Source organism: Poecilia formosa, unplaced genomic scaffold (genome assembly GCF_000485575.1).
Source record: "Poecilia formosa unplaced genomic scaffold, Poecilia_formosa-5.1.2 Scaffold703, whole genome shotgun sequence".
Classification (NCBI taxonomy): Eukaryota; Metazoa; Chordata; class Actinopteri; order Cyprinodontiformes; family Poeciliidae; genus Poecilia; species Poecilia formosa.
In genome coordinates, this window is record NW_006800642.1 from 42,269 (window position 1) to 66,802 (window position 24,534).

A 24,534-nucleotide genomic window follows, 5' to 3' on the forward strand; every position below is an offset into this window, starting at 1 on the left:
AACTCACATTTAGGTTCAAAATCTAAAACTCGCTAAATTTATTTGACTTAAAGAGTAGAAGATAGACAACATAATTATTGATTATTAACATCATTTTATTCCTCAAAACATTTTTCTTTAAACTGCAACTACAGTTCATTGTTTTTTCAGAACATTTTATCTCACCTGAATGCTCTGAACGCTACGAAATGTTTTCACCAGAATCATTGCTGTTATCTCTCAACATACAGCTGTTAATAAGATCTGACTGATAATTATCTCCCATAATGTCTTTAAATATATGTTAAAGCAAACCGCTTTTTCAATTTGACTTAGATTATGTTTTAAAATAAATAACACACAATAATATATTTTCTTTATCACTGAAAGCAAGAGTTAAGTCACTAACTTATAAAATATTTTTATTCTTTATGACTGAAAGCAAGAGTTAAGTAACTAACTTGTGAAATATTTTTAAATAAATAGGCACAAACACTTCGTTAGTTTCAGAAAGTAAAATATCTGATTTATTTCACCCAGTGGTGATCAACATGGCGCCAAAAAATTAGACACAGCATTCAGATTGAGAGATTTGATTAGTATTTTTACTGTAGTTTTTTAAAGATCCAGCAGGGGGCGAAATTAACAACTTATAGTAAAGATTTTTTTAATGAAAATTCAAGAAAACCCGGATGATAAACAATGCTATTATAATGTCACATCGATTTTAATGCAACTTAGAGATCAAAAATAGTAATTAATGTATTTTAAAGTACAAAAAAACAATTCCGGTACCACGTGATTACTATTAAAATCCCACTTGACTTGATTCAAATAATTATAGAAGAACGCATGGGTGGATTTATGTGCAGATGTGGAGATCTTTGTGCTCAACTTTTTTTACCTGCGTAAAATGGTTTTTTAAAAAAGTGTGGAGTTGGACAGCAGAGACCTGAAAGGCATGCAGCTACTTCAGTCCCGAAGGGGCAAGACTCTGGCATGGCTCCTTGCAGGCAGCGGAGGATTGGGTTGTATTTTTGGAAGGGTGTGTGTGTTTGTGGATTGGTCGCCTTGTTAGGTTTGCTGAAGTGTGTCCAACCGCGGCGGCTGTCAGGAGGTAGCTGGGTGGCAGGGACAGGGGGGGAAATGCCACCTGAGAAAGCCATGTAAGATCTCTGGCTTTTCAACACTCACATCCACATTTTATTCACAATTCGCTCTAATAAATCTAATAAACAACAACAACAACAAAAAAGAGTTGTTTCAGGAACGATGCTTGATTCAGAATAACAAGAACTCAAATGGCGATCGCAACAGAAGAAACCCAATAAAGTTAATCTCTCATCTGCATGTCAGGTGAAATCTACGTCAGGAACTTCGGACAGGTAAAAGGAAAGAGAAAACCCACTACCGTCTTTCAGTTTTCAATTTGCGCTTCGGGATGAGTGGAGGTCGCTTCGAGTTTGATGACGGCGGGGCTTACTGCGGAGGCTGGGAGGGGGGCAAAGCCCACGGCCATGGCATCTGCACCGGACCCAAGGGCCAGGGCGAGTACTCAGGCTCCTGGAACTATGGCTTCGAGGTGGTCGGGGTCTACACCTGGCCCAGCGGGAACACCTACGAAGGCTACTGGTCGCAGGGCAAGCGCCACGGACTGGGAGTGGAAACCAAAGGACACTGGATTTACCGAGGGGAATGGACTCACGGCTTCAAAGGGAGGTACGGGGTCCGGGTCAGCGTGGGCAGCGGAGCCAAGTACGAAGGAACCTGGAACAACGGACTTCAGGATGGATACGGGACGGAAACATACGCAGATGGAGGTGAGAGTCATCAAATAAGACTTAAAAGCTTCCTGAAGTTCCTAAATGTACGGAAGACCTGAAGTGGCATAAATAATTACATCTGTAATTAATATTTATTAGTAAAATACTTTGAATAAGAATAACCGTTTGGTTACGATCTGAAACATACACAGATGGTGGTGAGAGTCATGAACATACACAGATGGTGGTGAGAGTCATGAACTATGTCTTAAAAGTGTCCATCAATCCCTAAATGTATGGAAGGCCAAACATGACATAGGTAAATATGTAAGTAACTCCATAGATAACTTTGAATAAGAACAGGTTTCAGGATTGATAGGACAGAAACGCAGACAGAGGGAGTTGAAAGTCATGAAATATGCCTTAAAGTGTCTCAGTCCAAACTGTATGGAAGGCCTAAAGTGACAGAAATCAATAAGTACATAAGTCCTTAATTAATATTTATTAATAGAATAAATTGAATAAAACTGGAACTACATACTCTGAACAGTTACTTTTATTTATAACTATGTAATAATTTATAGAATTCGCTAAAAAATAGATAAATGTGGTAAAGAACCAAAACCCACAGCAGGAATGACATAGCATTCTAGCCTGGAAACAGTTTGGTGTCACCTGGAATGAGCTGGAGTGGTTGGAGAGATTGAAGTCTGGGTTTTCCTACCGGACCTGGTACCCAAGTGACGTAAATATTTATACAGTTATTTCACATTATTTCATTTTCCTGTTCTACAGTCGATCATGGTATTGGAATACATAAATACATATCACTTATATGTATTTTGCTTTGTGTCTATCATGAGGTCTTGTGGTGGAAAACTACTATATGTTAACATCTGCTGATCATGTTATGGTCTAATACTAAATTACATAAGAAAAAGGCTTTACAACCCTATACTGACTCTTTAAAAATGTTTTAAGAAAAAAGAAGGTGTGCAAAAGTAATATTTAATTTAAGATTGAAAAGTAAGGACAGATGTGTTTAGTATCAAAGTATACTCCAATTTGAAAATTGTTACAGTTTTAAAAACAAAACCCTTTTTTCATATTATTTAAACAGTTTAATAAGTTGACACACAAACCAGAACTGCAATGTTAATCTCGCAGGTTTTGCTGCACACTGCCAATCAGCTGGCTGCACCAAGACTCCTGTAATGTTTTCCTTGTTTACAGAAAATAAATGTCTGGTCACAGAAAACACATATAGATAAATAATACATTAAAGGAAAGTTTATTTGTACAGAAACTTATGAAGTTAGAATTAGATAGCACATATAATTAACTAGATTATAGTAGCTTCTTCTGCTCTTCTACAAAGGCAAAATGACAATTTATAAAAGTTAAAAATACCTACCAAATTTCTTTAGTTTTTATTTTTGCACAAGTTTATCAAATAAACAATTAAAGATTATCAATAACATTATTATAATCACAGTCGTTAGTGTTATATCATCTAACAGCAACAGGACTAACTGTTGCTTTTCTGTAAAAATAAAAGTAATTAAACATTTTTGTTTTATATTTTGTGTAAATATGATGTTGTAATGGTTTTACTGATGGCATACAGTGAGTAAAACCATATGTAACAACTTAAAATTACAGAAAATTCCTCAGTATAACTGTCTATAACTATAACTATCTCACGTCAGAGATATTTTACATTAATTTACAATAAATTCATAGGAATTTTAACAGGTCAATGATTAGGTTCACTTTATAAATCATGATCTGAACCATTTCTAAAAAGACTTTTAAACCAGAGTCACTCTTATAGATGCACACATTCAAACATATGCAATAGTTGTCAACTTAGGCATTTATTTGTCAGTTTGTATCAATATATTACAGTTGGAATCAAGCCCATATCCTTCAGAAAACTACTCTTTCCACTGCCTCATTTCTGCAGAAAAAAGTCGTTTACCTTGATTCTATAATAAAAGTTGATTGGCAGTGTAGGAAAATGCACCACTCTGTTTGTTACTACAGAGGTTTTGATGTTTCTGCTTTAAATTTTGATTTGTTTCTGAATCTTCACCAAAGATGAGTATCAGTCAGGTCAGATCAAATCAGCAGCCAAATTATATTTATCATTTTATTGCACCAAGATTCTTTCTAGAGACATGGAAGGAGGAAGTGAGTGTGTAAGAGCGAGTCCATCGCCAATGATTCTCCTGATGTTTTATGAAGTGAGTGTAACCGGAAGAAAATACCACCCTGCTGCTGTCAGTCAAGCAGAAGTCTGAGCATGTTGGGAGTCAACCTCACAAAATGCTTTCATTCATTACTATAAAGACATCAAGAGCAAGACAAAATAATTATTCTATTTTTAAAAAATATAGATACAAAGGTAGCTTATGATGGATATGCAAAATAATGCAGTCATGCTGTTGTGCAGGTCAACATGGCGTCATATTTTGCATCATATTGCTTAATTTGAAGCTGGTGAAGGTAAATAAATGGAAAATGTGTTATTTATCATTATTAAGTTGACATTTCCCTTCAGAAATCCACATTAACTAATGAATAATGGCATGAAGTTAAATAGTGAATACTTCCCCAAAGGTGTATAATATTTCTAACACTTTTTTTAACACAGCTGATAGGCATGTGTATGCTTAAAACTAAAAAATATTCTAGTCAAGTAGTAGCTTTGACCTTGTTGGATAAAGTTAGATAAAAACATATGGACAATGAAAGCATTTCCCTGACTCATCAGGTTCCAACCTCGTCCACTGGAAGCTGTGGTGGGGGATGTGACGGCACCAGATCTCAGGGTTTATTAATAGCACAGGCTCAGTGACCTTTTGGCCTTACCGGTACAGAACTAGCTATCTCTAGGATCCACACTCAACAGTTATAACTTGAGTAAAATCTGGTTGCTAACTTGTCATTTGGGTAATTAATGATTACGGATGTTGCGGATTTATTATTTCTAGATGTTTTGTCATCAGAAATGTTTTTCCTGCTTTAGGACCAGCTACATTTAACAACTCTGTCAGCCATGAGTAAAGCTAACTTTGGTAATTTAGCTTTGACCAGTTGGACAGAGCTAACAACCCTTAGGTAATATGAATTCTAATAATTTTGGTGACAGATATTAATAAAAGTTAACTAAAGTTAACTTCTTGTTTTGGTCTAGAAACGTTAAGCAACTCTATCAAAAGAAAAGCCAACTTTGCTAACTTAGCTGTCATCAAAATTAGCACCTCAGCGCATGTTAATATTACCTGTCAGTAACTGGCTAAGGTTCCCAGATAGAGCATGCTAACATGCTAACAATACAAATTAATTTGTGGAAAATATTTATCATATTAAACAAATATTTTCCAAATATTCCAGCTTCCTCCTACATGTTAATGAGTCCCTTAGGCAAGTCACTTAACCCCAGGCTTTCTACTGATATGTGTTTTGGTTTATAAATATCTGCACATTTCTAAGTTTGACTGGGTCAATGTGGTTCTAGTGTGAAGTACTTTGAGTTGTCAGTATGACTAGAAAAGCATTATATATGTTCGGTCCATTTATTACACATCTATAAAAAACAATCCAAAAATGTTCAATGCATGCAGAGCATGGTTGGGACTCTATCCGACCTTTCCCCTCCAGTTTGTTTTAAAATAGATCACTGCCATTCACTGTTTCAGCTATCGCTGTCGAGTGTCAGTCGTCGGTGTGTGGACTGCTGTAAAGATAATAAAGATTTCATGAGTCTTAAGACTCTGGATCTTTAGACTTCAAGGATCAGGCCAAATATTCAATTGTTTACAGTTGAACCCAAACCCATAACCTTCAGATTATGAGAAAACTACAAGTCCCACTGCCTCATTTCTGCAGAAAAGAAGTTGTTTACCTTGATTCTATGGCAAAAGTTACTTGTAAACATTGTTTACAATTAACGGTAGTTAATTTGGTAGTTTACAATGCTAACTGTAAGCATCAAATGCTTACAGTTAAAACATTAAATGCTTTAATTAAATGCATTAAAATGCAGGGAAGCACAAGAAGTCCCTCATCATATTCTCTTTCTGTATCAATTTCAGATTCCAAAAATACCCCTAATCTATCATATTGAAAGCTTCTATGATGCAAAGTTCAAATTTTTAAATCTTTTTGTACTTCCATTTGGGTTTCAAATGCTTCAGAAAACCACCCACCCAGTTTTTGGTAATAAGTTCATGTTTTGTGGTGTCTGGAAAATGATCCGTTTCAAAAACCTCTGGGATGTAACGTCACAAATAAGCAGGCACTGCCCCCAGTGTAGATCAGCCTGTTACCTAGCAACCCCAGCAAAGAACAGCCTGTTACCTAGCAACCCAAGCAGAGCTATAGCACATTTGGTCAGCTGGTTTTACTGCTGTACAATGGCTGCTGGAAAAGACATGTGCTTTGTTGTTGACTTACCATTTAGAAACCACATGGTGGAATCTTGTTGGTTGTGCAGGAGGCTCTGCTTTTGCTTTTCAAAGATGTATTGCTGTATAATTCTGTTTCTGTTTTCAGCCATTTTCATGTGCGAGTTAAACCTTCTATTTCAAGATGCCCTAAAACATCTCATTCTGAAAAGAGCTCAAAATAAGCAGAACTGAGCAGAGTAAAATTTCATTATTGTAGAATGATTTTGTCATGAATGTACCTTCCCTAAACATATTCTCTAACCTCTGCACTCCTTTCTCTTGCCACTTAAAGCACAGGAAGGGAGATTTTCCTATAATTATTACCATGTTGTCCTAGACTGAGTAATAGTTTTGCTTATTGGAGCAGATTTAAAGTATCTTACATGCTTTGGTTCATTTTCAGGTACCTACCAGGGTCAGTTCACTGGTGGGATGCGCCATGGCTATGGTGTTCGGCAAAGCGTCCCCTATGGCATGGCAGCAGTTGTGCGATCGCCTCTTCGTACTTCATTAACTTCACTTCGCAGTGAGCACAGCAATGGCACTGTTCTACAGCAGGATGTCCCGGTCATCACCACCACCAATGCTTCAGGAGAAGAGACGCCTGTCGCCACCCCTACCCAGCTGGGACCATCCCGCGGAGGCTTCGCTCTCACCCTCCAGGTGGATCCAGAGGCAGTGAAGCCCAAGAAGAAGGGCCTGTTCCGAAGAGGCTCCCTGCTGGGTAAGCTGAAGAAATCTGAGTCAAGCACGTCCCTGTCCAGCCAGAAGAGCAAGATCAGCTTCTTGAGGACAGAGTCCGCTCTGAGTTCCAACGCCAGTGACACAAACTCCACCATCAGCGGGGATGAGAGCCTGGCCGGAGCGGAGGACTTCCCCCTGGTGGAGGCTGACATCGACGCCACCACCACGGAGGTTTACATGGGCGAGTGGAAGAACGACAAGCGCTCAGGATACGGGATAAGCGAGAGATCAAGCGGCCTGAAGTACGAGGGCGAGTGGCTCAACAACCAGAGACACGGGTATGGCTGCACCACGTTTGCTGAGGGAGGGAAGGAGGAGGGCAAGTACATGAACAACATGCTGGTGAAAGCCATGAAGAAGAGGGTGATCCAGCTCAAGGGAACCAAGATCAAGCAGAAGGTGGAGAGGGCGGTTGAGGGAGCACAGAGGGCGGCGGCCATCGCCAAACAGAAGGCAGAGATTGCTGCTTCTAGGTAAGGATAGACACGTTTCTGCTCCACTTTTTGTCAATGTAGTTTTTTTCTTGTATTATGGGTCAAAAAATGGTTATTTATTTATTCACCTAAATGGTTTGAGAGGCGTTTTGAGGATTTTGAAAATATTTTCAGAAAAACCAGTCACTGACTTCTAAGTGGGCTTGTCACTGTATAGAATTTTGCAGGACAATAAATTGTCCCAAAAAATTATTATGATACTCAATAATATTGTTAATAAGTTTTAAATTATAAAGAACTCTTAAAGTAGACCTGCTGTACAAAATTAATATTTTTGTACTTCCGTTTGGGCTTCAGTTGCTTCTAAGAACACCCAGACAATTTTTAACAAAAATTAATGTTTTTGGTGTCTAGAAAGTGAGTCATTTCAAAAACCTACTGAATGTTAAATAGCCATTGATGTGGGCTTCACTGTTACCTAGCAACCCCAGTCCATCACCTAGCAACTCAATCAGAGCTCCAGCACAGTTGGTCACCTGGTTTTACCATAGTTTTACCATAGCAGCCATTGTCTTTTCCAATGGCTGCTGGAAAAGACAAATGTTTTGTTGTTGACTTGCCAGCCAGAAACCACTTGCTGTATTCTTGTTGGTTGTGCAGGAGGCTACACTTCTGCTTTTCAAAGATGTACAGATGTATAATTACGCATCTGTTTGCACAAATTTTCATGTGTGAGTGTAAATGTTTAGTTGAAGGGCGTGGCCAGCTGCAGCTTATTAGGATTTAAAGTGACAAGACGCCCTAAAATATGCAAATATTTTTTTAATGTCATCTTGTTATATTTATGAGTGGTCGGAGTTTTCTCTGTAGTGGGAAATATGTAAATTACCTTTACAGAACAAAAGTGTTACAAAATAAATCAAAATAAAATAATACAAAATAAAATAATACATAAATGGATCCTGAAATAAGTACATAAATATTGAAATAAAAATAATAAGTAAGTAAATACTTACTTATTAAGTAAGTATTTGTAAATACTTACTTATTAAGTAAGTATTTACTTACTTAAGTAAGTATTTACCAGGCTAACTACTATTAGCCTGGTAAATAATACTATTTATTTGGGGTGCCCAATAAGTTAGGGCACCCCAAATAAAAATGCTTAGTTAGTTTTAATTCAAGGGCAAAATCAATTAATTGAATGCAAAATTAATAAAAAATTAACAAAAACCAAAATTTTTAAAATAATTTATTTAGATCCATTCCATAAAATTGCCATTACTTAATGTGGAGAAAGTTCAACAGGTTTGGGTATTTTCCTGGAAAACTCTCTGAGTTGAAGTAATGGTGGGTGTTTTTAGAGAATTAGAGGTTGCCAAGACGGTGCATTTGAAAATATATGGATATTTTAGGCGCATTATGCAACATTTCACTTATTTACTATAATTAGCTGTAGGAAAAATGTTGTGGTGATTTCTCTCTTTTTAAAACAACTCATTGGAGTTGTTTGGTTAAACAACAAACCAAACCCAGATTCAAAATGTACTCTGGCATTTTGGTGACTTTTTAAGCTCTTGTGGTTGAAGAAATGCCAGAGTGTTTTCTCTTGATCAGTTTACAGTTCACATAGGTCAGATCAGGGCATCGACTCCTTATCGAGCGCGCATCAGCACTGCGCCTCTAATTAAAAATTGATAAGTACATAAATACATAAGGTAGTAAACTTTTCATTATTTACATCCAGGCGTTGCTTTTGGTTTCATTATTTTATACCTGATGTTGTTTTAATGGAACAGAATAAACTTTAAATATCGACTGCAATGGTCGTTACATTTAGTTGCACCTCTTCCCAAATATGAATCCCAGGTCACAAATCAGGGTGATGTTTTGTTCAACATGCAGTTTGTCTTTGACCGTACAAGGTGCTGGTATTTCTGTCCACGGTCATCTTCAGAACCCAAAGTAAGCTCAGTGTTTACAGCAGGCGGACACTTCGCTGATGCTCTGCAGACTTTCTGCAGACACAAATCTAAATATCACACTGCACAGATAACCACTAAAGTTATCTGTGCAGTGTGAGTTATTGTTTTTGTCCGTGCATTAGGCGCACCTACAGCATGCACATGAGGATTTATGCAGACCTAAGTTCGGAATATCTCGGTGGGCTTCGGAAACAACCAGCAATATTCAAACTGCTGGAAAACAATGAACAGATTTAATCAAATGCATGCATTACTAATAGATTCACTGATTTGGCTTTCTACCTTTGGTCATATCTTAAAGGAACTGAATAATCTCCAGGTTGCACTGGTTAGGAATAAAAAAGGTTTGTTCCTTTTCATTCAATACTTGTAGATATTAACCTCCTAACCTTAAAGGAAGATTATTTCATGGAAAACACAAAATATAACCAAGTATTTTTGTCTAGTTTATTGTGCAAATATCTCGGTACACTTTAATTAAGACAAAACTAACTTACAAGTAACTTTTCAGCAACATATAGAAATTTACTTTAGAAAAAAATATCTTTCTTTAAGTACAAAACATGTTGTAGTATTTTTTATACTTTTAATTCAGCTTAAAGTTGGGTTTTTTATGTACTTTTAATCTGAAAATGGAAAGCTCATTCTGTATTTGGAACATTCAGTGTTGCTATGGTTACGGTTGCCAGGGGGATGATGGGTTGGTAAGAAAATGACAGTTTTCACGACAAGATTAAATGGCCTCCATATATTCAATGTTTTAAGACGTGACAACAACATAACACTGATTTAGTGAATAGTTTGAATATTAAATAAAACCCGATTTTGACTCGACTTTAGAAGTTAACATTGACCAGGCTAATTACTATTAGCAATACAAGCATCAGGTTCATTAAAAGACTATGTGAAAATTTTAAAGAGATAAGAAATAATCAATAAAGAAAGAGTTGCTGAGGAGAGTTTTAGATGTAAGGCAGCCATATTGGATTTTGGTGAGAAAGCTCCCAGTTTCCTATTTCGAATTCCAACTTTAGGGAAACTCTGTTATTGCTTCAATGTGAAACTGAGGAATTTTAACTAATAAGTAAAAATTTAATACATAACTAAATTGTATCCTTGATAGGATTTTTTGTTTATTTGAATTTCTTGCATTTACTTTTAGAACAACACAACAAACTTTAACTTAAAACTAACTCTTTACTGTGGCGGTGTAAACGTTTTGGGAAGCAGCGGTATATCAGAGTACTTCTGTTACCACAGTTACTAAGTGGTGAGCAGCACTGAGCATTAAGCTTTATTATATAAGCAGTGGAGAGATGACACATCTGTTCCTGGCAGCGGTTTTCTCATGCTATGATCCTTTGGCAGAGAAGTGGAGGGTTTAAAAATACAAGCAGCAGCGCGGCTCATGGGATGCCACACCGGGCCTCTTCAGATCCAGTTGGTTAAAGTGTTTGCTGGTATTCAGACACTCTTTGGACATTGTTCTCTCTCTTTTTTTTGTTGTTGTGTGGGGCTGGCAGCTGGGCCTGTGTGGCAGGACAGGGTGTAAATGACGCACACCGAGGCCGCGCGGTCACAGACGGGCCTCTGACTAAATATGGACAGGCACACTCTTGCTGTATCACAATCACAAGGGAATGCAACAGCTGATTATCTCCCTTCCCCCTCTGCTGTCTGACCCCATCTTCCCTGCCTGCACACACACACACACGTTTGTTTTTTCTTTGTAGAAGCGCAGAGACTCTTCTTTTTGTTCTCTTGGAGTTCCTCTCTATTGATTGGGACCTGCTGTCGACGGTCTGATCTGTGTGTCCGCCTCTGGGAGCCTCGGCTGCTCTGCTAGGCGGCGACAGTTAAAGACCCGGCTCGCCTTGCGTCAGCAGTGGTGTCAAATGTTTTCTGCAGATAAAAATATGGCACAGCTCATAAGCAAGTGCTTCAGTATAAAGGGGGTGGCGTATAGATGTACCGCACCTTGCTTTAGTAGTCGGGCTTGGATTACACGCTCTTCTGCTGATACAAGCTGTTTGCGCAGTCGTCTTTTGTAAATAATGTTCAACATGGAAATTATAGCTATTGTTGAGGAGGAAAAAGTAACTAGACAGTATTAAATAAAGATGAAAGCTAATTTTAGTAAATGGATTTAACTTCACACACACTGCAAAAACACCAAATCTCACCAAGTATTTTGGTCTAGTTTCAATTGCAAATAACTTGAAATAATACAAAAGTAACTTAGAAGTAACTTTTTCGTCAATATTAGGGATTATTGACTTAAAACAAACTTATATATGTTGCTGAAAAGTTACTTATGAGTTAGTTTTGTCTCATTTCAAGTGTACTAAGATAGAAACTTGGTAAGACTATATGTTTTTGCAGTGCAGCTGAACGGTAGCATCCAGAAAGCTCTTGCAGCACATTCCAGATTGAGAAAATATCTGTCGCCACCAGCTGGTTTTAGGACAGGATGGCTGCTGCTGAAAGGAAGAACAGAAAAAAAGACAAAGCAAAAATAACTTTTGTTCTTTCCTGACAGAAAATCTTTATTTTCACACACTGTACACTGCAAAAAATCAAAGATTTACCAAGCATTTAGGTCTAGTTTCATTGCAAATATCTTGCAATAAGACAAAACTAACTTATAAGTAACGTTTCCATCAATATTAGGGACTATTGACTCAAAAACAGCTTCTACATCTTACTGCAAAGTTACTTGCAAGTAAGTGTTGTCTCATTTCAAGTGTACTAAGATATTTGCATTAGACTCTAGACCAAAATACTTGGTAAGAATTTGTGTTTTTGCAGTGCAGCTGAACGGTAGCATCCAGAAAAATCTAACAGCACATGCCAGAGATTGAGAAAACATCTGACGCCATCAGCTGGGTTTAGGACAGGATAACTGCTGTGGAAAGTAAAAAGAGAAAAAAAGACAAAGCAAAGTTAACTTTTGTTGTTTCCTGACCGAAAATCTTAGTTATTTTCACTAATGTTTGGTGCAAAAACACCAAACAATACTAAGTGTTTTTGGTCTAATTTCTACTGCAAATATATTAGCACACTTGAAATAAAACTAAACTAACTTATAAGTCAGTTTTCAGCAAGTTGTAGGAGCTTATTTAAATTAATAATTCCTTAATACAGACTTGCAGATTATTTCACTTGCAAGGCATTTTTTGTGAAAAGTGAAAACACCTGGCAAAGGAACTAACATTTTTGATCAATATTCAAGAATTGTTGACCTAAAACAAGGTCTTGTATTTTGCTAAAAAAGTTACTCATATGTTTGTGCTTTTGCAATAAGACAAAATTGAAACATTAGAGCTAGAAACGAGACAAAAATACTTGCTAAGATTCGTTTTTTTGCTGTGTGCATTATGCTTCTGAGATCTCTTACCATCTCAGCATCAAAAAGCATGATATCTGCTAGATCACATCGTCAAATGTTGAAAAGAAAGCCTTCAAAGTGTCAATGTGCCTTCAGGCAAGTCACTTCAAATATAAAGTACTGTATGATTATTGTAAATAAGATCCACAGGGGCGAATTCACAAAACTATTTGCGCACGCTAAATGTGTGCGAACCAGAGTTTGTACATCTGTCAAATACTAAGCCCTCAAGCAACTGAAGATTTTAAATAGTTCAGCTGACCAAGTAACGCCCCTCTGTGCCAACTCTGTTTGCTCATATTTAAATAAGACTTTATGGAGCGTTTAAATGGTGAATGGATTGAATTTATCTCATGCTTTTCTCCTCATATTGACCTCTAAAATTCAGTCAGCTGCTCTCACAAACATGCTCACGTTTTTGGAAACTTGGAGTTAAGTTCCCTCCCATCAGGAACATTGATGTGTGTTCATGTATTTTTGCATGTACAAAAGAAGCACATGTGCATTCAAAGAACTTACTAACATGTAGTACACTGCATTACTGCAGAAATGCCTCCTTACTTTATAAAGACATTCTATAAAACTTCATGTCATGATGTGATTTTATAGCCTGTAATTTAAATGTCAGCCATTTGTTACCATCAGGAAACCCAAAACAGGGCTGTTGCTTTGTGGCCACAAAGAATCAAACTAAAAGGCTGATGTTGAGATGAAAACTTTTTTATTAACCAACTGCTGCTAGAAACGTATTCAGTCAGATTTAATCCATTGCGTTTTTCTTCATAATTTAAATGTATGAGTCTATTTTAATTACTTTAATAAAACTGTCAGCGCGCTGAATTAAGAGTCACATTAACACTTGATCCAGTTGATCTATAATTCCAGTTGGCATTCTTCGCAGACACTTCAGTATATTCTTATTAAAGTGTTTTCATAAACGGTTCATGAAAGCAATAATTGTGAATATATTTGGCAGAGCAGCTGCACAATCTGGAAAATAAATTTAAAAAAATCTATTCGGCCATGAAATTAACTGATATCAAAGTTTATATAAACTCTAAGCTGGGAAAAGTTCACAGCGATGGTTTTGTGGTGGAACCGGTTCATTTTATAGTTAGACAATATTTTGTCTGTTCTGGTCCACTGGACTCAGGTAATCTCCAATTCAATCATTGTGACACTCCTAGCACCAATTGGCTGGACCTCTGTTGAATTAGGTCAGTCAAGTTAAAGGGATGGAGTAATTATTTCTATTGTATTTGTCATTATTTTGTGGAAATCAGTTTTACTATTTTTTTTGTAATTATTTTGTCAACAAAGCCCCTTTTTTAAAATCACAATTGAGTTGAAAAAGCAATAGGAAGGGTGAAACATTCTGTTATATAGCCACTGCACAATCAACCTAACTGGATATGTAAATTATCTGCAATGTTTGGTAACTAAAGTCTTTTTGTTGCCATCAACAGGGTTTTGCTGTAATTCAGGCTCTTTATTTGATCACTGATTGATTTTGACAGAAAATGTAGTGTTCATTTACATTGGTTGGTTTTATGGAAGCATTGTCACCTTCCAGCAAGACAGTCCTGAGTCTGAATCCCAGCCTGGAGTCTTTCTGCATGGAGTCTGCATGTTCTCCAAATGCATTCATTGGTTCTCTCTGCTTAGTTTCTCTCTCTAAATTGTGAGTGTGTGTGTTCACTTGGTTGTTTGTCCTGTGTGTCTGGTGATTGGTCCAGAGTGTATCCTGCCTCTCACCTAATGACTGCTGGATACAGACGTAGGTTTAGTTGATTGGATTAGTGGTTTCCTGGCACTGTTGCAGCTTTAAACCTGCAACAACAAGGTCATGGTTACTGTGAAAGATTAATGTTAGTCTGATTTATTAATTTCAAAGCTATTTAGCTGAAAAACAATGTTTGAAGGAGTAAAGGTGAGGGTTTATGTACACTGTACCACCGATAAATAATGATGGTGTTAGCATTATGTTGGACTGTTTAGCTTCCAGTGGTGCTGGTGAATCCCACAAAATTGAATGAAGAAGATAGAAAATCCTCAAATTCTTCAACTTCACCTCAAAAAAGCACCCAGTTGGTTGACACTTGAACACAGTGGACTTTTCTGACCTTGACCCAAAACATGCATCGAAATTGGTTTCGAAATGTTTACAGCAGGTTAGCAAACTTATGGAATTAAACAACCTCAACTCTGCTGAAAATTACTGGACCATATTCAAAACAAGAACAAAACAACCTCTACCAATTCTCCAGAGAAAAATGTTTTAATCATGCTAGAATCCTGATTACTCGGCCTAAAAGTAAGCTGTTGAGTTAGATCTTGTCAGGCAAAAACAAGTAATTTATGGCCATTTATAAGTTTTGCTTTAACTAAAATCCAAATATGTCATATTACATTATAAAAATATCCTGGTTAAGAACAGCAGGAAAAGCTGTTGGCATCTAAAGTGACTGACAACACACAAAACCTAAAACATGTTCAGATTTAATTTGCACTTTGCCGGTGTAAATGTGTTTAAACAATGAGTTTTCAGACAGGTGGAGATCACCTAAGTCAATCAGGGGACTTTCTAATTATTCCACCGGGAAGCACCTTCTCCACTCGGTCTAAAACTGGACCAGGGAGCTAAATTCAGACCGGTGTTAAGTTACAGTATGCCAAGTGTCTTCAGACTAATCACATTCAGTCATTCTCCCAGTTACTATGAGACAAACAGCAGCAGCAGCTGCATTGATTATCAGAGACGTCTGTCAGTTGGTAAAGACAGAAATATCTCTCCAGATTGTTGATGGAAAACTTTGAACCTTTATGCACACAAACTGCAGCTGCATGAAAGTTTTCCTCTTTATTTCTAAGACATTTACAAATGTCGGGCAATTCAGAAATTTTAGTTCAAGATCGAATATCCTGCGTTATTGTTTGTTTTTGGATGATTCAGTTTAACACAATGTACAGTTGTAGTCAAAATTGTTAGCCTCCCCCTATGAAATGTTATTATTTTATTTATTTATTTTTTTTTAAATTTGCTAAGTGCTGTTTAACAGATCAATGATTTTTTTAAATACACTTTTTCAAACATGTATTTTGGGTGCTTAGATTAATTTGTTTTGCTCAAACCAAATTATTTCACACACACAAAAAAAAAACTACCAGGGTCAAAATTTGCTTGATAACAGCATGCAACTTTGACAGAAATGCCAGCACCTTGTCAGTTTTCGACTGTCTGACTCTGAGGATTTGAGTATCAGTGCATCTTCCGTCTTCATCTTAAAAGATCACTGATAGTACTGATGATGAGTCAGAGCTTTCCAGCAATGATTCTCTCTTTAAGGGTTCCAACTCCAACTCCTCATCTGTCTCCAACGTTCTGTGGAACAACGCATCATGAATCTTGGAGTGCCTAAATTATGACTCTCCAAGTGCCAATGCCTCAAGGATCCAAGCAACAATAGTCAATGACTCTGAGTGTCATGCATCGATCTTAAGCATCCAAATGTCCCTGCCTCATCAGTCTCTAAGGCTGTGGGCATCGACACCTCATCCGTCTCTGTGGGTCAGAACAATGAGTGTCTGAGCAGTGGCACCTTACTTATATCCAAAGGTCCAAGCGACGATGCCTCACATCAATTTTTGAATTTTACAACAAAGAGTCATTAAGTTTAAGGCATGAGTGTCAATTCCAACCCTCGAGTTCAAGTTTAACATGCAGCTTTTGCATGTGTCCGAATTACAATACATCTAAACCAAATTACAGAATTACTTCCTCGTGCATTTAGGTTCTACAGAGTCTTGCTAACATCCTTATTATTTAATTCAGATGGGTTGACGAATGCCAGGTCAACCTCTGCTGGGCCTTACTGTATGTTTCAGATCTTTCTGGTTTTCTAACTTGTAACCAGACACTGGTTAAGGGTGTGCTGTCATTTTAAGATCTGAAGTTTCAGCGTCTGAAGCAAATTGAATGCAACATGTTTGTTGATAGTTTTAACTAAACACAACATAGTTCTCTGTATTTTCTGTATTCACCATTACAACATATTCCCTAACAGAAGTTGTGCTGTGCTATTTGTGTGACTGATTGACTGAGACACACACCATCAGAAGTGAATAAACACTTTATTTTTGTAACTTTCATTAAGCTCTTTATAAACAGCGGGCATGTCAGATTTTGATGTCAAGGCTGGAGAAGGATCAATTGGAAAGCCCCTCGTTTACAGGACATTTACTGTAAGCAAAACAGGGAACCAGAGGGGGATTTCCAATTGATTATCCAAGTTGCTGTTATGAACAAGTTGCTGTTTTGCACAAACTCGAGGGTTTTGATGGCCTCCAATAACCAATGGTCTTCCTGAGCCTAAAACTAATAACAAGACATCATTGGTTTTTAATGCTTTAGTTGTTCCATTTTTAGTGATTTTCGTTTATCTAAAACATCATATTGACGTTACCAAATGTTTGTAAAAACATAAAGTTACTGAGTTCTCATTTAATCCCAGAACTATGGACAATGTTAATGTCTCTTTTGAAGCAGACTGTCATTGCAAGTTTTAAACATAGTTTTACATTTTCTTCATTGCTGCTTAATTTAAATGTCTGTATTTGGGTGTAGTTAATCAAAATTGCTTTTTTCTTATTGTCGAGAGTTAGCTAAACATTTTCTACAATAATCTGGACTTTATCTTTTATACTCCACTGCCTTTTCTCTGAGGGTAAACTGATCTAGGTCGACTGGCTGTAGCCATACGGATCCTTACATATGGATATTATTAACTTCTTGGTTCATGACCTCAAGCGACAGTGTACATTGATGTTCATTATAACAAATAGTACTGTTACACATGACAATTTGCCAACATTGCATTCTGTTGACGCAGTCTAAAAAAGGAAGGTGCGATGGACTGTTGTCAGTGATTCACGACTTGTGTTGCGTCTCTTGACTGCAGGACATCCCATGCAAAGGGCAAGTCAGACGGCGCTGAACAGGCCGCCCAGGCCTCCAATAATGAGTCCAGCATTGCCAGACTGGTTGCCAAAGAGCTGTCGCCGTCTTTCTATCAACCAGGTCAGTGGACAGCAACTCCTCAGTAACAGGGTGTAAGATTAAGATTTCATGCTTTGTCTTAATACGAGCATCAAACTGTGGTTTGCAAAAAGGCATTTTGTCATGTAACAACTAAAGAATTCAAAGTTATTTTATGCGGTACAAGCATGAAAAATGTGCTGAGCATTAATTTTGCCCAGCCCCCTTTACTCTGATGTCTCTAAATAAAGTTTAGTGTAACTTATTTGTCATCAGAATTACCTGTAATGGCCAAATATTTGCACACAAACAATGTACAGATTGTTTTTAATGTACAGATTTTCTTTGTACAGATATTTGTGAAGGACAAGGAGAAGAAAAAATGATTTTCTGAAATTTCACATCTGACCTCAAATGTGTGCATTTAGGTTAATACTTTGAACCATTTTTTGCAGCAGATACAGCTGGACGTATTTTGGGTTTCTACTAATGCTGCACACATACAAGCTGATAAGTTTTGTTTTTTTTTGCTTCCTAATTAAGTGATTTCTGAATGCAGTGGGTTCCACTTAACTTTATTAGGTTTATCATAGTAAAGTAAAATATCACAGTAAATGTTTAATCCATTCATGTCTAACAAAAAATGCCAATTAATAGATGAATACTAAGCTGTTTAGCTTTTAAATTATGACCATAGCATAACATTAGAGCAACAATTCAATGTATTGTTCTGGACTAATATTGTGCAGCTTTAATTGTGACAATAGTACAACATTAGTTCTGCACAATGTATTGAATTGCAACTGTCATTCTAAAATCAGTGAGCAATACTGCAGTCACTAAACATTGCTGGTATTCGATATTTGACAAGATATTATGTTGCAGGTGTCAGACACGCAAACTGCATCTCACTATTATTTTTACCGTCCTTATTGCTCATAACTGATGTATATATCTGGTGGTTGAGATCGTAAAGCTAACTGAAGGTGGTGAAAACATTTTATGATAATTGAAGGAAAAATTGGTGCAAACGTAATTTTTAGCAATAAAATGGTTAGTAAATACTTTCTTAGCCCTATACAAAATCAACATTTTGGTAACCAAAGATGGTGCTGTGTTGAGAGATGCATATATATTACTCTGTCTATGATTTGCAAAAATTGGCTTCATACTTTGCCCCCTGATCTCAGAGCGTATGCTGTTGAATCTCTCTGCTGAGGCTCAAGGCGAGCAGAACTGAATGTCTAAAAAAAGGATCGTCTTATTCAGTCCTAGGGATTGTATCAGTTTCAGCACAGGCTTTTCGACACACACATTGACACAAAAGTAAAGAGCCACTTTGGAGGCCCCTGCTTTTCTCTTTCAGCAGTAAGCTTAATAAGACGCAAATAGACAAAGAGAAAAAGGTATCCAGTCTTCTGATGTTACTTCCAAGTTCTGAAAATAGAAGGATGCATATTTTAATGCAAACAAACTACTACAAAGGTCAGGGGAAACCTTTTTGGCTTTAAGACTTGTTCTTTTCAGTGATTTTGAACTCAAATGTGTAAATAAAGAAAGTTGATGTCAGTAAAGTATGCAACATTGCTTTAATAACATTTTGTTAACAGTCTAAATTACTTTCAGGAACTTACATTGTTGCCCATAAAGTTTAAACAATTTTGATTTTAGACCAGTTTTACTGATTTGTTTGGAGAAGATTTAGGGCTACACATTTTACAACCTGACAGGACAAGTTAGTAGTATTTTAAGAAAGCAACGCCTCTAAGAAAACTAACACTTGATATGTCTGATTATTTGTCAGTAGTGTTACACTGCCTGGATGTTTGGAACTGCATATGGTTCAACCACCCAGGATAACCAAAAAACAAACATCAGAGGTGGCCACTGAACAGACAAGTCACACAGGAAAGCTCAGAGGAGAATGCTTTTTAGAGTTTAGGTTTGTCACATCAATTAATGCCTAAATTAATACCTACAATACTTTAACATGGTAGCATACAAAGTCAATTTTACACATTATAATACTCAAACCTAGATACCCTCAACAAACCCTCCAGCCCTAACCTGCAGAGCTCCTGGATTCAAATCCCGGACGAGCCCCCAATTGTTATGACATGGCTCTAAGGTCACAACAAAAAGGGAGGAACACCCTATGTTGGAGTTCTAAAATATAAATTTATTCAACAAAACCAAAAGTTAATGTCCGTATTATTTTTATGGAGTGTGAAAATTAGTAAACTTAGGGGTGTATGGTGTGCATGAGTATAGGATGGATGGGAAAGTGTTGTAATGTGCAAGCAAAACAATCTACAATGCAAAAGGTGGTTGCATACCTGCAATAGATATCAGCTGGTGTTGTCCTGCATTTTAAGAATATTATCAAATTTTTTTTGTGGATAAATTGAACTGAAACTTTTGACTGTTTTTAACTTCTAGGCCCTGAGTATCTGAAGAAGAGGGTTTTGCTGGAGGCTGTGGAAGACCAGGAGAACCCTGACACTGAAATGCATGAGCCCCTGCTAGCAGAAGAGGAGCCTCTGCTGGCTGATGAAGAGCCCCTGCCCACACCACCAGAGAGCCCGATTCTGAATGAACTGGCCAGCCTCATGCCTGGCTCGTCCCCGGCCCAAACCCCCTCCCCGAGTCCGGCCATAATCAACAAGGAAGATCCCAAACTCCTTGGTCCAAGAGGCTGGAATGAAGACAAATCCGCTAAAGGAGGTTCCACTAAGGGTGGCCTTAAACCCAGCAGTGCACCAGGTAGTCGTGCCACCACTCCTTCAGTGTCAGCTGCTGCACCTGCCTCGGCTGCACCTGAGGAGGGAGCGGCTTCCAGCAGTCGTCAACCGTCACGCTCCCTGAGTCGTCTGAGTAACAAGATCGAGCAGGGCTCCGACTTGGAAATCAAACCACTTCAGAAATTTGACTCTGAGGTAAAACCTGCAGATGTCCCTCTAGTCACTGACGCTCCAGAAATGAATAGCCTCATCTCTCCAGATGAAGAAGAAGAAGCTCCTCTTCCAGCTGCCAGCGTGCCTCCCAAAGCTGTGACCCCTGAACCCAAAGCCCCTGAGGTAAAAACCGAAAGAGCTCCGTCTGTCCAGGAGCGGCCACCGTCCACCTCTGAGAAGAAAAGGCCATCCAGGGAGGGAAGCAGACCAGGCAGCAGAGCAGAGACAAGACCATTACCAAAACGGCAACCGAGTCCGGCTCCGCCCCCAAAGCGACAACCGAGTCCTGCTCCATCTCCAAAACGACAACTGAGTCCATCTCCGTCTCCAAAACGACAACCGAGTCCGTCTCTGTCTCCAAAACGACAACAGAGTCCTGCTCCACCTCCAAAAACTGCTGCTAACCATGAACCTAAAACAGTTTCAAAGCCAGCGGAACCCAAAGCCATAATTGCCAAGCCAGCCGTAAGGAGCCTGTTGTCGAGAAAAATGGCAGAGTCTTCAGATCTGGAGGTGAGATGGTGGAGATACACGACTTAAAAGGGACAGGGTCTGCACATTTGTAATGTTTTGTACTTCCATTTGGGTCTCCACTGCTTCTAAAAACAGCTCAAGCGATTTAAAAAAAACATCCAGCTGTTTTTTGGCAGTAAGTTAAAGTTTTGAAACTGATCATTTTGAAAAATGATCAGTTTCAAGAACTTTCCGAATGTAATGTCACAAATCAGCAGGCATTACACCATTACCTAGCAACCCAAACAAAGTCCAGCCTGTTACCTAGCAAACCAAACTGAGTTCCAGTACATTTGGTCAGCTGGTTTTACTGCTGTATGCACTGCACAATGGCTGCTGGAGAAGAAAAGTGTTTTGCTGTTTACTTACCATCCAGAAACCACTTGCTGCATTCTTGTTGGTTGTGCAGAAGGCTCCACTTTTGCTTTTCAAAGATGTATGGTTGTATAATTTCACATCTGTTTGCAGTCATTTTCCTGTGCAAATGTAAACATTGAGTTTGGAGGGTGGTTGGGGTAATTTAAAATACATTTCGATTTCATCATATATCTGTGTGCAACTTTTTCGTGTCTTGTTTTGTGTTATTAACTTTATTAACTTAACTTAATATGCAAAAAAAAAAAAAAAAAGATGAACAAAGTGCACAGTTAGGCCTGATGATGCAGCCATTTTCATAAGGGGGAGGAATCATTTTGAACAAATGTATTTTTTCTGCAATCTGTAAGCACCTAGAAACTGCCTCCTATTCCACGCCGGATTAATTGTAGGGATTCTTTATTTTAGAATATATCTCTGAGTCATTTGACTCTGTTCAAAGCTTTATAAGATCTCAAAAAACCAAACCAGCAAGTATAAATGCAGAATTTTATGGATAACTCTTGACGTTAATTATTAAGGGATTTGTTTACCAACTGTTTCTACCATACTCTGGTAATTCCTAATCAGCCTGTCAGTAATTAGATATGATGTGAAAACTGTGGAGTAAATATGGAGTTGTTGTTCCCTTATAGTTTCTATTCAGTGAATTCACTGTGATCATTGCTCTTCTTCCATTCCAGGGCCCAAACACCGTCATGGTGTGTATGGTGATCCTGCTAAACATCGGCCTGGCCATACTCTTCGTTCACATTTTGTCATGAGACTTTTTCCACCACATCAGGTAATAAATATAACCTGTTTTCCATGGAGACATTTGGGTAAAAAATAGGATTTTGCTAATCACTGTACAAATATATTATGAAGGTCAGATTAAACTGTGAGTCTTAAAGGGAGGGTTTGTGTTTTTATTGACAAAATTATATTGTGCTGCTAAAGCTGAGTTGGAACACATTTAATAACACAATTTAATATTTACAATTTGTGCTCTTTTTTATTTATTTGTATGTTTTTATTGTAATTTCCTTGGAATACTGCCCACTATTTTCAGAATTATAATTTTCAGCCATTGTTTACATTCAGACTGACCACATCTGGCTTCTTCTGGCGCAGAATTACGACGCATGTGTCGGGTTAAGGATGGAAAAGTTGGATAATACATGACCGTTCAGACTGTAGACACTTTGAAAACTTCAGGGGGTCTTGACAACTCAATCCATCTTGCACCATATTGTATGAAAGAACTCCTGTTGGACAATTACGTAAACAAGCTTATTCACATGTGATTTGAATTTAATTTCTAATTTAATGGAAAGATTTGCACCAGTTGTATTGGGAACAGCTTTTGATCTGCTTAGTGACTAGCGGACAATTCCTCCCTTGAGTTTATTTACGTTCTTCTGCTGCAGGTGGCAGGTGGTGTTGGACTGTGATGTCGTTGCTCCTCCACCTCATGGACCAGAGATCAGAGACACCACTGACGGCTGGCAGGAGCCTCCTGAAGTCTTCTTCGTTGGTTCTGTGAAGCTCTTCTTCTGCAGAGCTTTGTGGGAAACTGAAGGACAATGAAGAGCTGAAACGTCTGAATATGACTGTTCTGTTAAAGTTGGTGGTTAGATGGTAGAGCAAGTCTCGGAGCTGGGTGGGCCTCCAGAATTCAACTTTGTCACAGTGTGTGTCACAAGGTTTGCCGTCATTTTGCAATATGGGTTGTCCTACTGCTAATCTGCCTTACACCGAGTGGTCCTCACGACACTGAATCAGTAGATCACACGCTGCCTCGACATGTGTTTGTGTTTTGTAACTGCAGATGAAGTAATGTTGAAAACTCATCCAGACTGAACTTTCACTCCATTTTGCCTTGAATTTGCTCGGACACAGCAGCGTCCTTGTGAAGAAAAACTGCGTTTTTCGACGCCTGCAGCGGGTTAAGCGCTGTTTGTTTGTCAGTCATCTAACACATATGTTCTCTTTTTACAGGGATTTACTGTATGTGTGAGTTTTTATTCTGCTGCTTTTTTGTGTAGAAAGAAGATCAAAAGAGATTAAGAAAGGAAAAATAGAAGAAATAAGGATATTTGAGAGTCCCTGCTGAGGTTTTTGTCCTGTTTGTTCCTGTGGAGCCATGCACTGCTAATTAGCTAAGGGGGATAATATCTTCATTCAGATTTATCCAAAGCAATCACTGTATATTTTAAGAAAGGTGCTGAATCTGTAGATTGTTATTCCTGCAGCAGGAGGAGTTTTAAAGGGATCGATATGTCTCTTGAGATCCTGACTCTGTGTTGCATTCAGCTTCAGAGCCAAATATTTGTATGCAGGAGGTGATTTTCTGTACTTTTGTACGTTTTTTGGGAATGCGCCTTTTCATCTTACACAGAATTCTGCTGTTACCTTTTATTTATAGCTAAAACAATTAAGCGACCCCAAATCCTAAATTAATTTACCTCACTGTAGTTAGATTAAAAAACCAGAATGATTCTTAACTCCATGTCTTACAGTGAAAAGACTTATTTTCTCTTTCTTTGTGTGGGGGGTCGGGGCCTTACAAAGAAGAAGCATCTGAAGCTGATCTGCCTTTAAGTTTGATGGTGTTGTTGATGAAGGAAAAGCCTAAAAGTATTTGCATTAAAATAAAGAAAAAAATCTCCCATGATTCTTCCTCTGGTGGTTTTTGTAAGTGAGTTTGCAGGAAAATGTAATGCTATTTGAAGAACTGAGTGTGTCACCAGAGCCCATTTTTTCCAGGACAATGTTAAGCTTTGTTTTTGCTTCAGTAAAGCAGGAAGGTCTGTTTTTACCATGTTACTCAGACATGATGAATCCAGTCTGGTAAAAACAGTTTGAAGTATTTTTAAACAGCAACTGGCTGCCACCATGCGACACCCTCTGTTCATCCCTGGGGCCACT

The 24,534-nt window shown here is 37.9% G+C and overlaps 1 protein-coding gene across 1 annotated transcript; it reads left to right on the plus strand.

Annotated features, from left to right (window-relative positions):
- Window positions 1–1,075: 1,075 nt before the first annotated feature.
- Window positions 1,076–24,280, plus strand: jph2 (junctophilin 2). Its single transcript, XM_007542510.2, has 6 exons — window positions 1,076–1,799; window positions 6,600–7,413; window positions 17,706–17,824; window positions 20,222–21,249; window positions 22,308–22,408; window positions 23,034–24,280. The coding sequence occupies exons 1-5, from the start codon at window positions 1,421–1,423 to the stop codon at window positions 22,386–22,388; spliced, it is 2,421 nt and encodes an 806-aa protein (XP_007542572.1). The 5' UTR covers window positions 1,076–1,420; the 3' UTR covers window positions 22,389–22,408; window positions 23,034–24,280.
- Window positions 24,281–24,534: the final 254 nt, after the last annotated feature.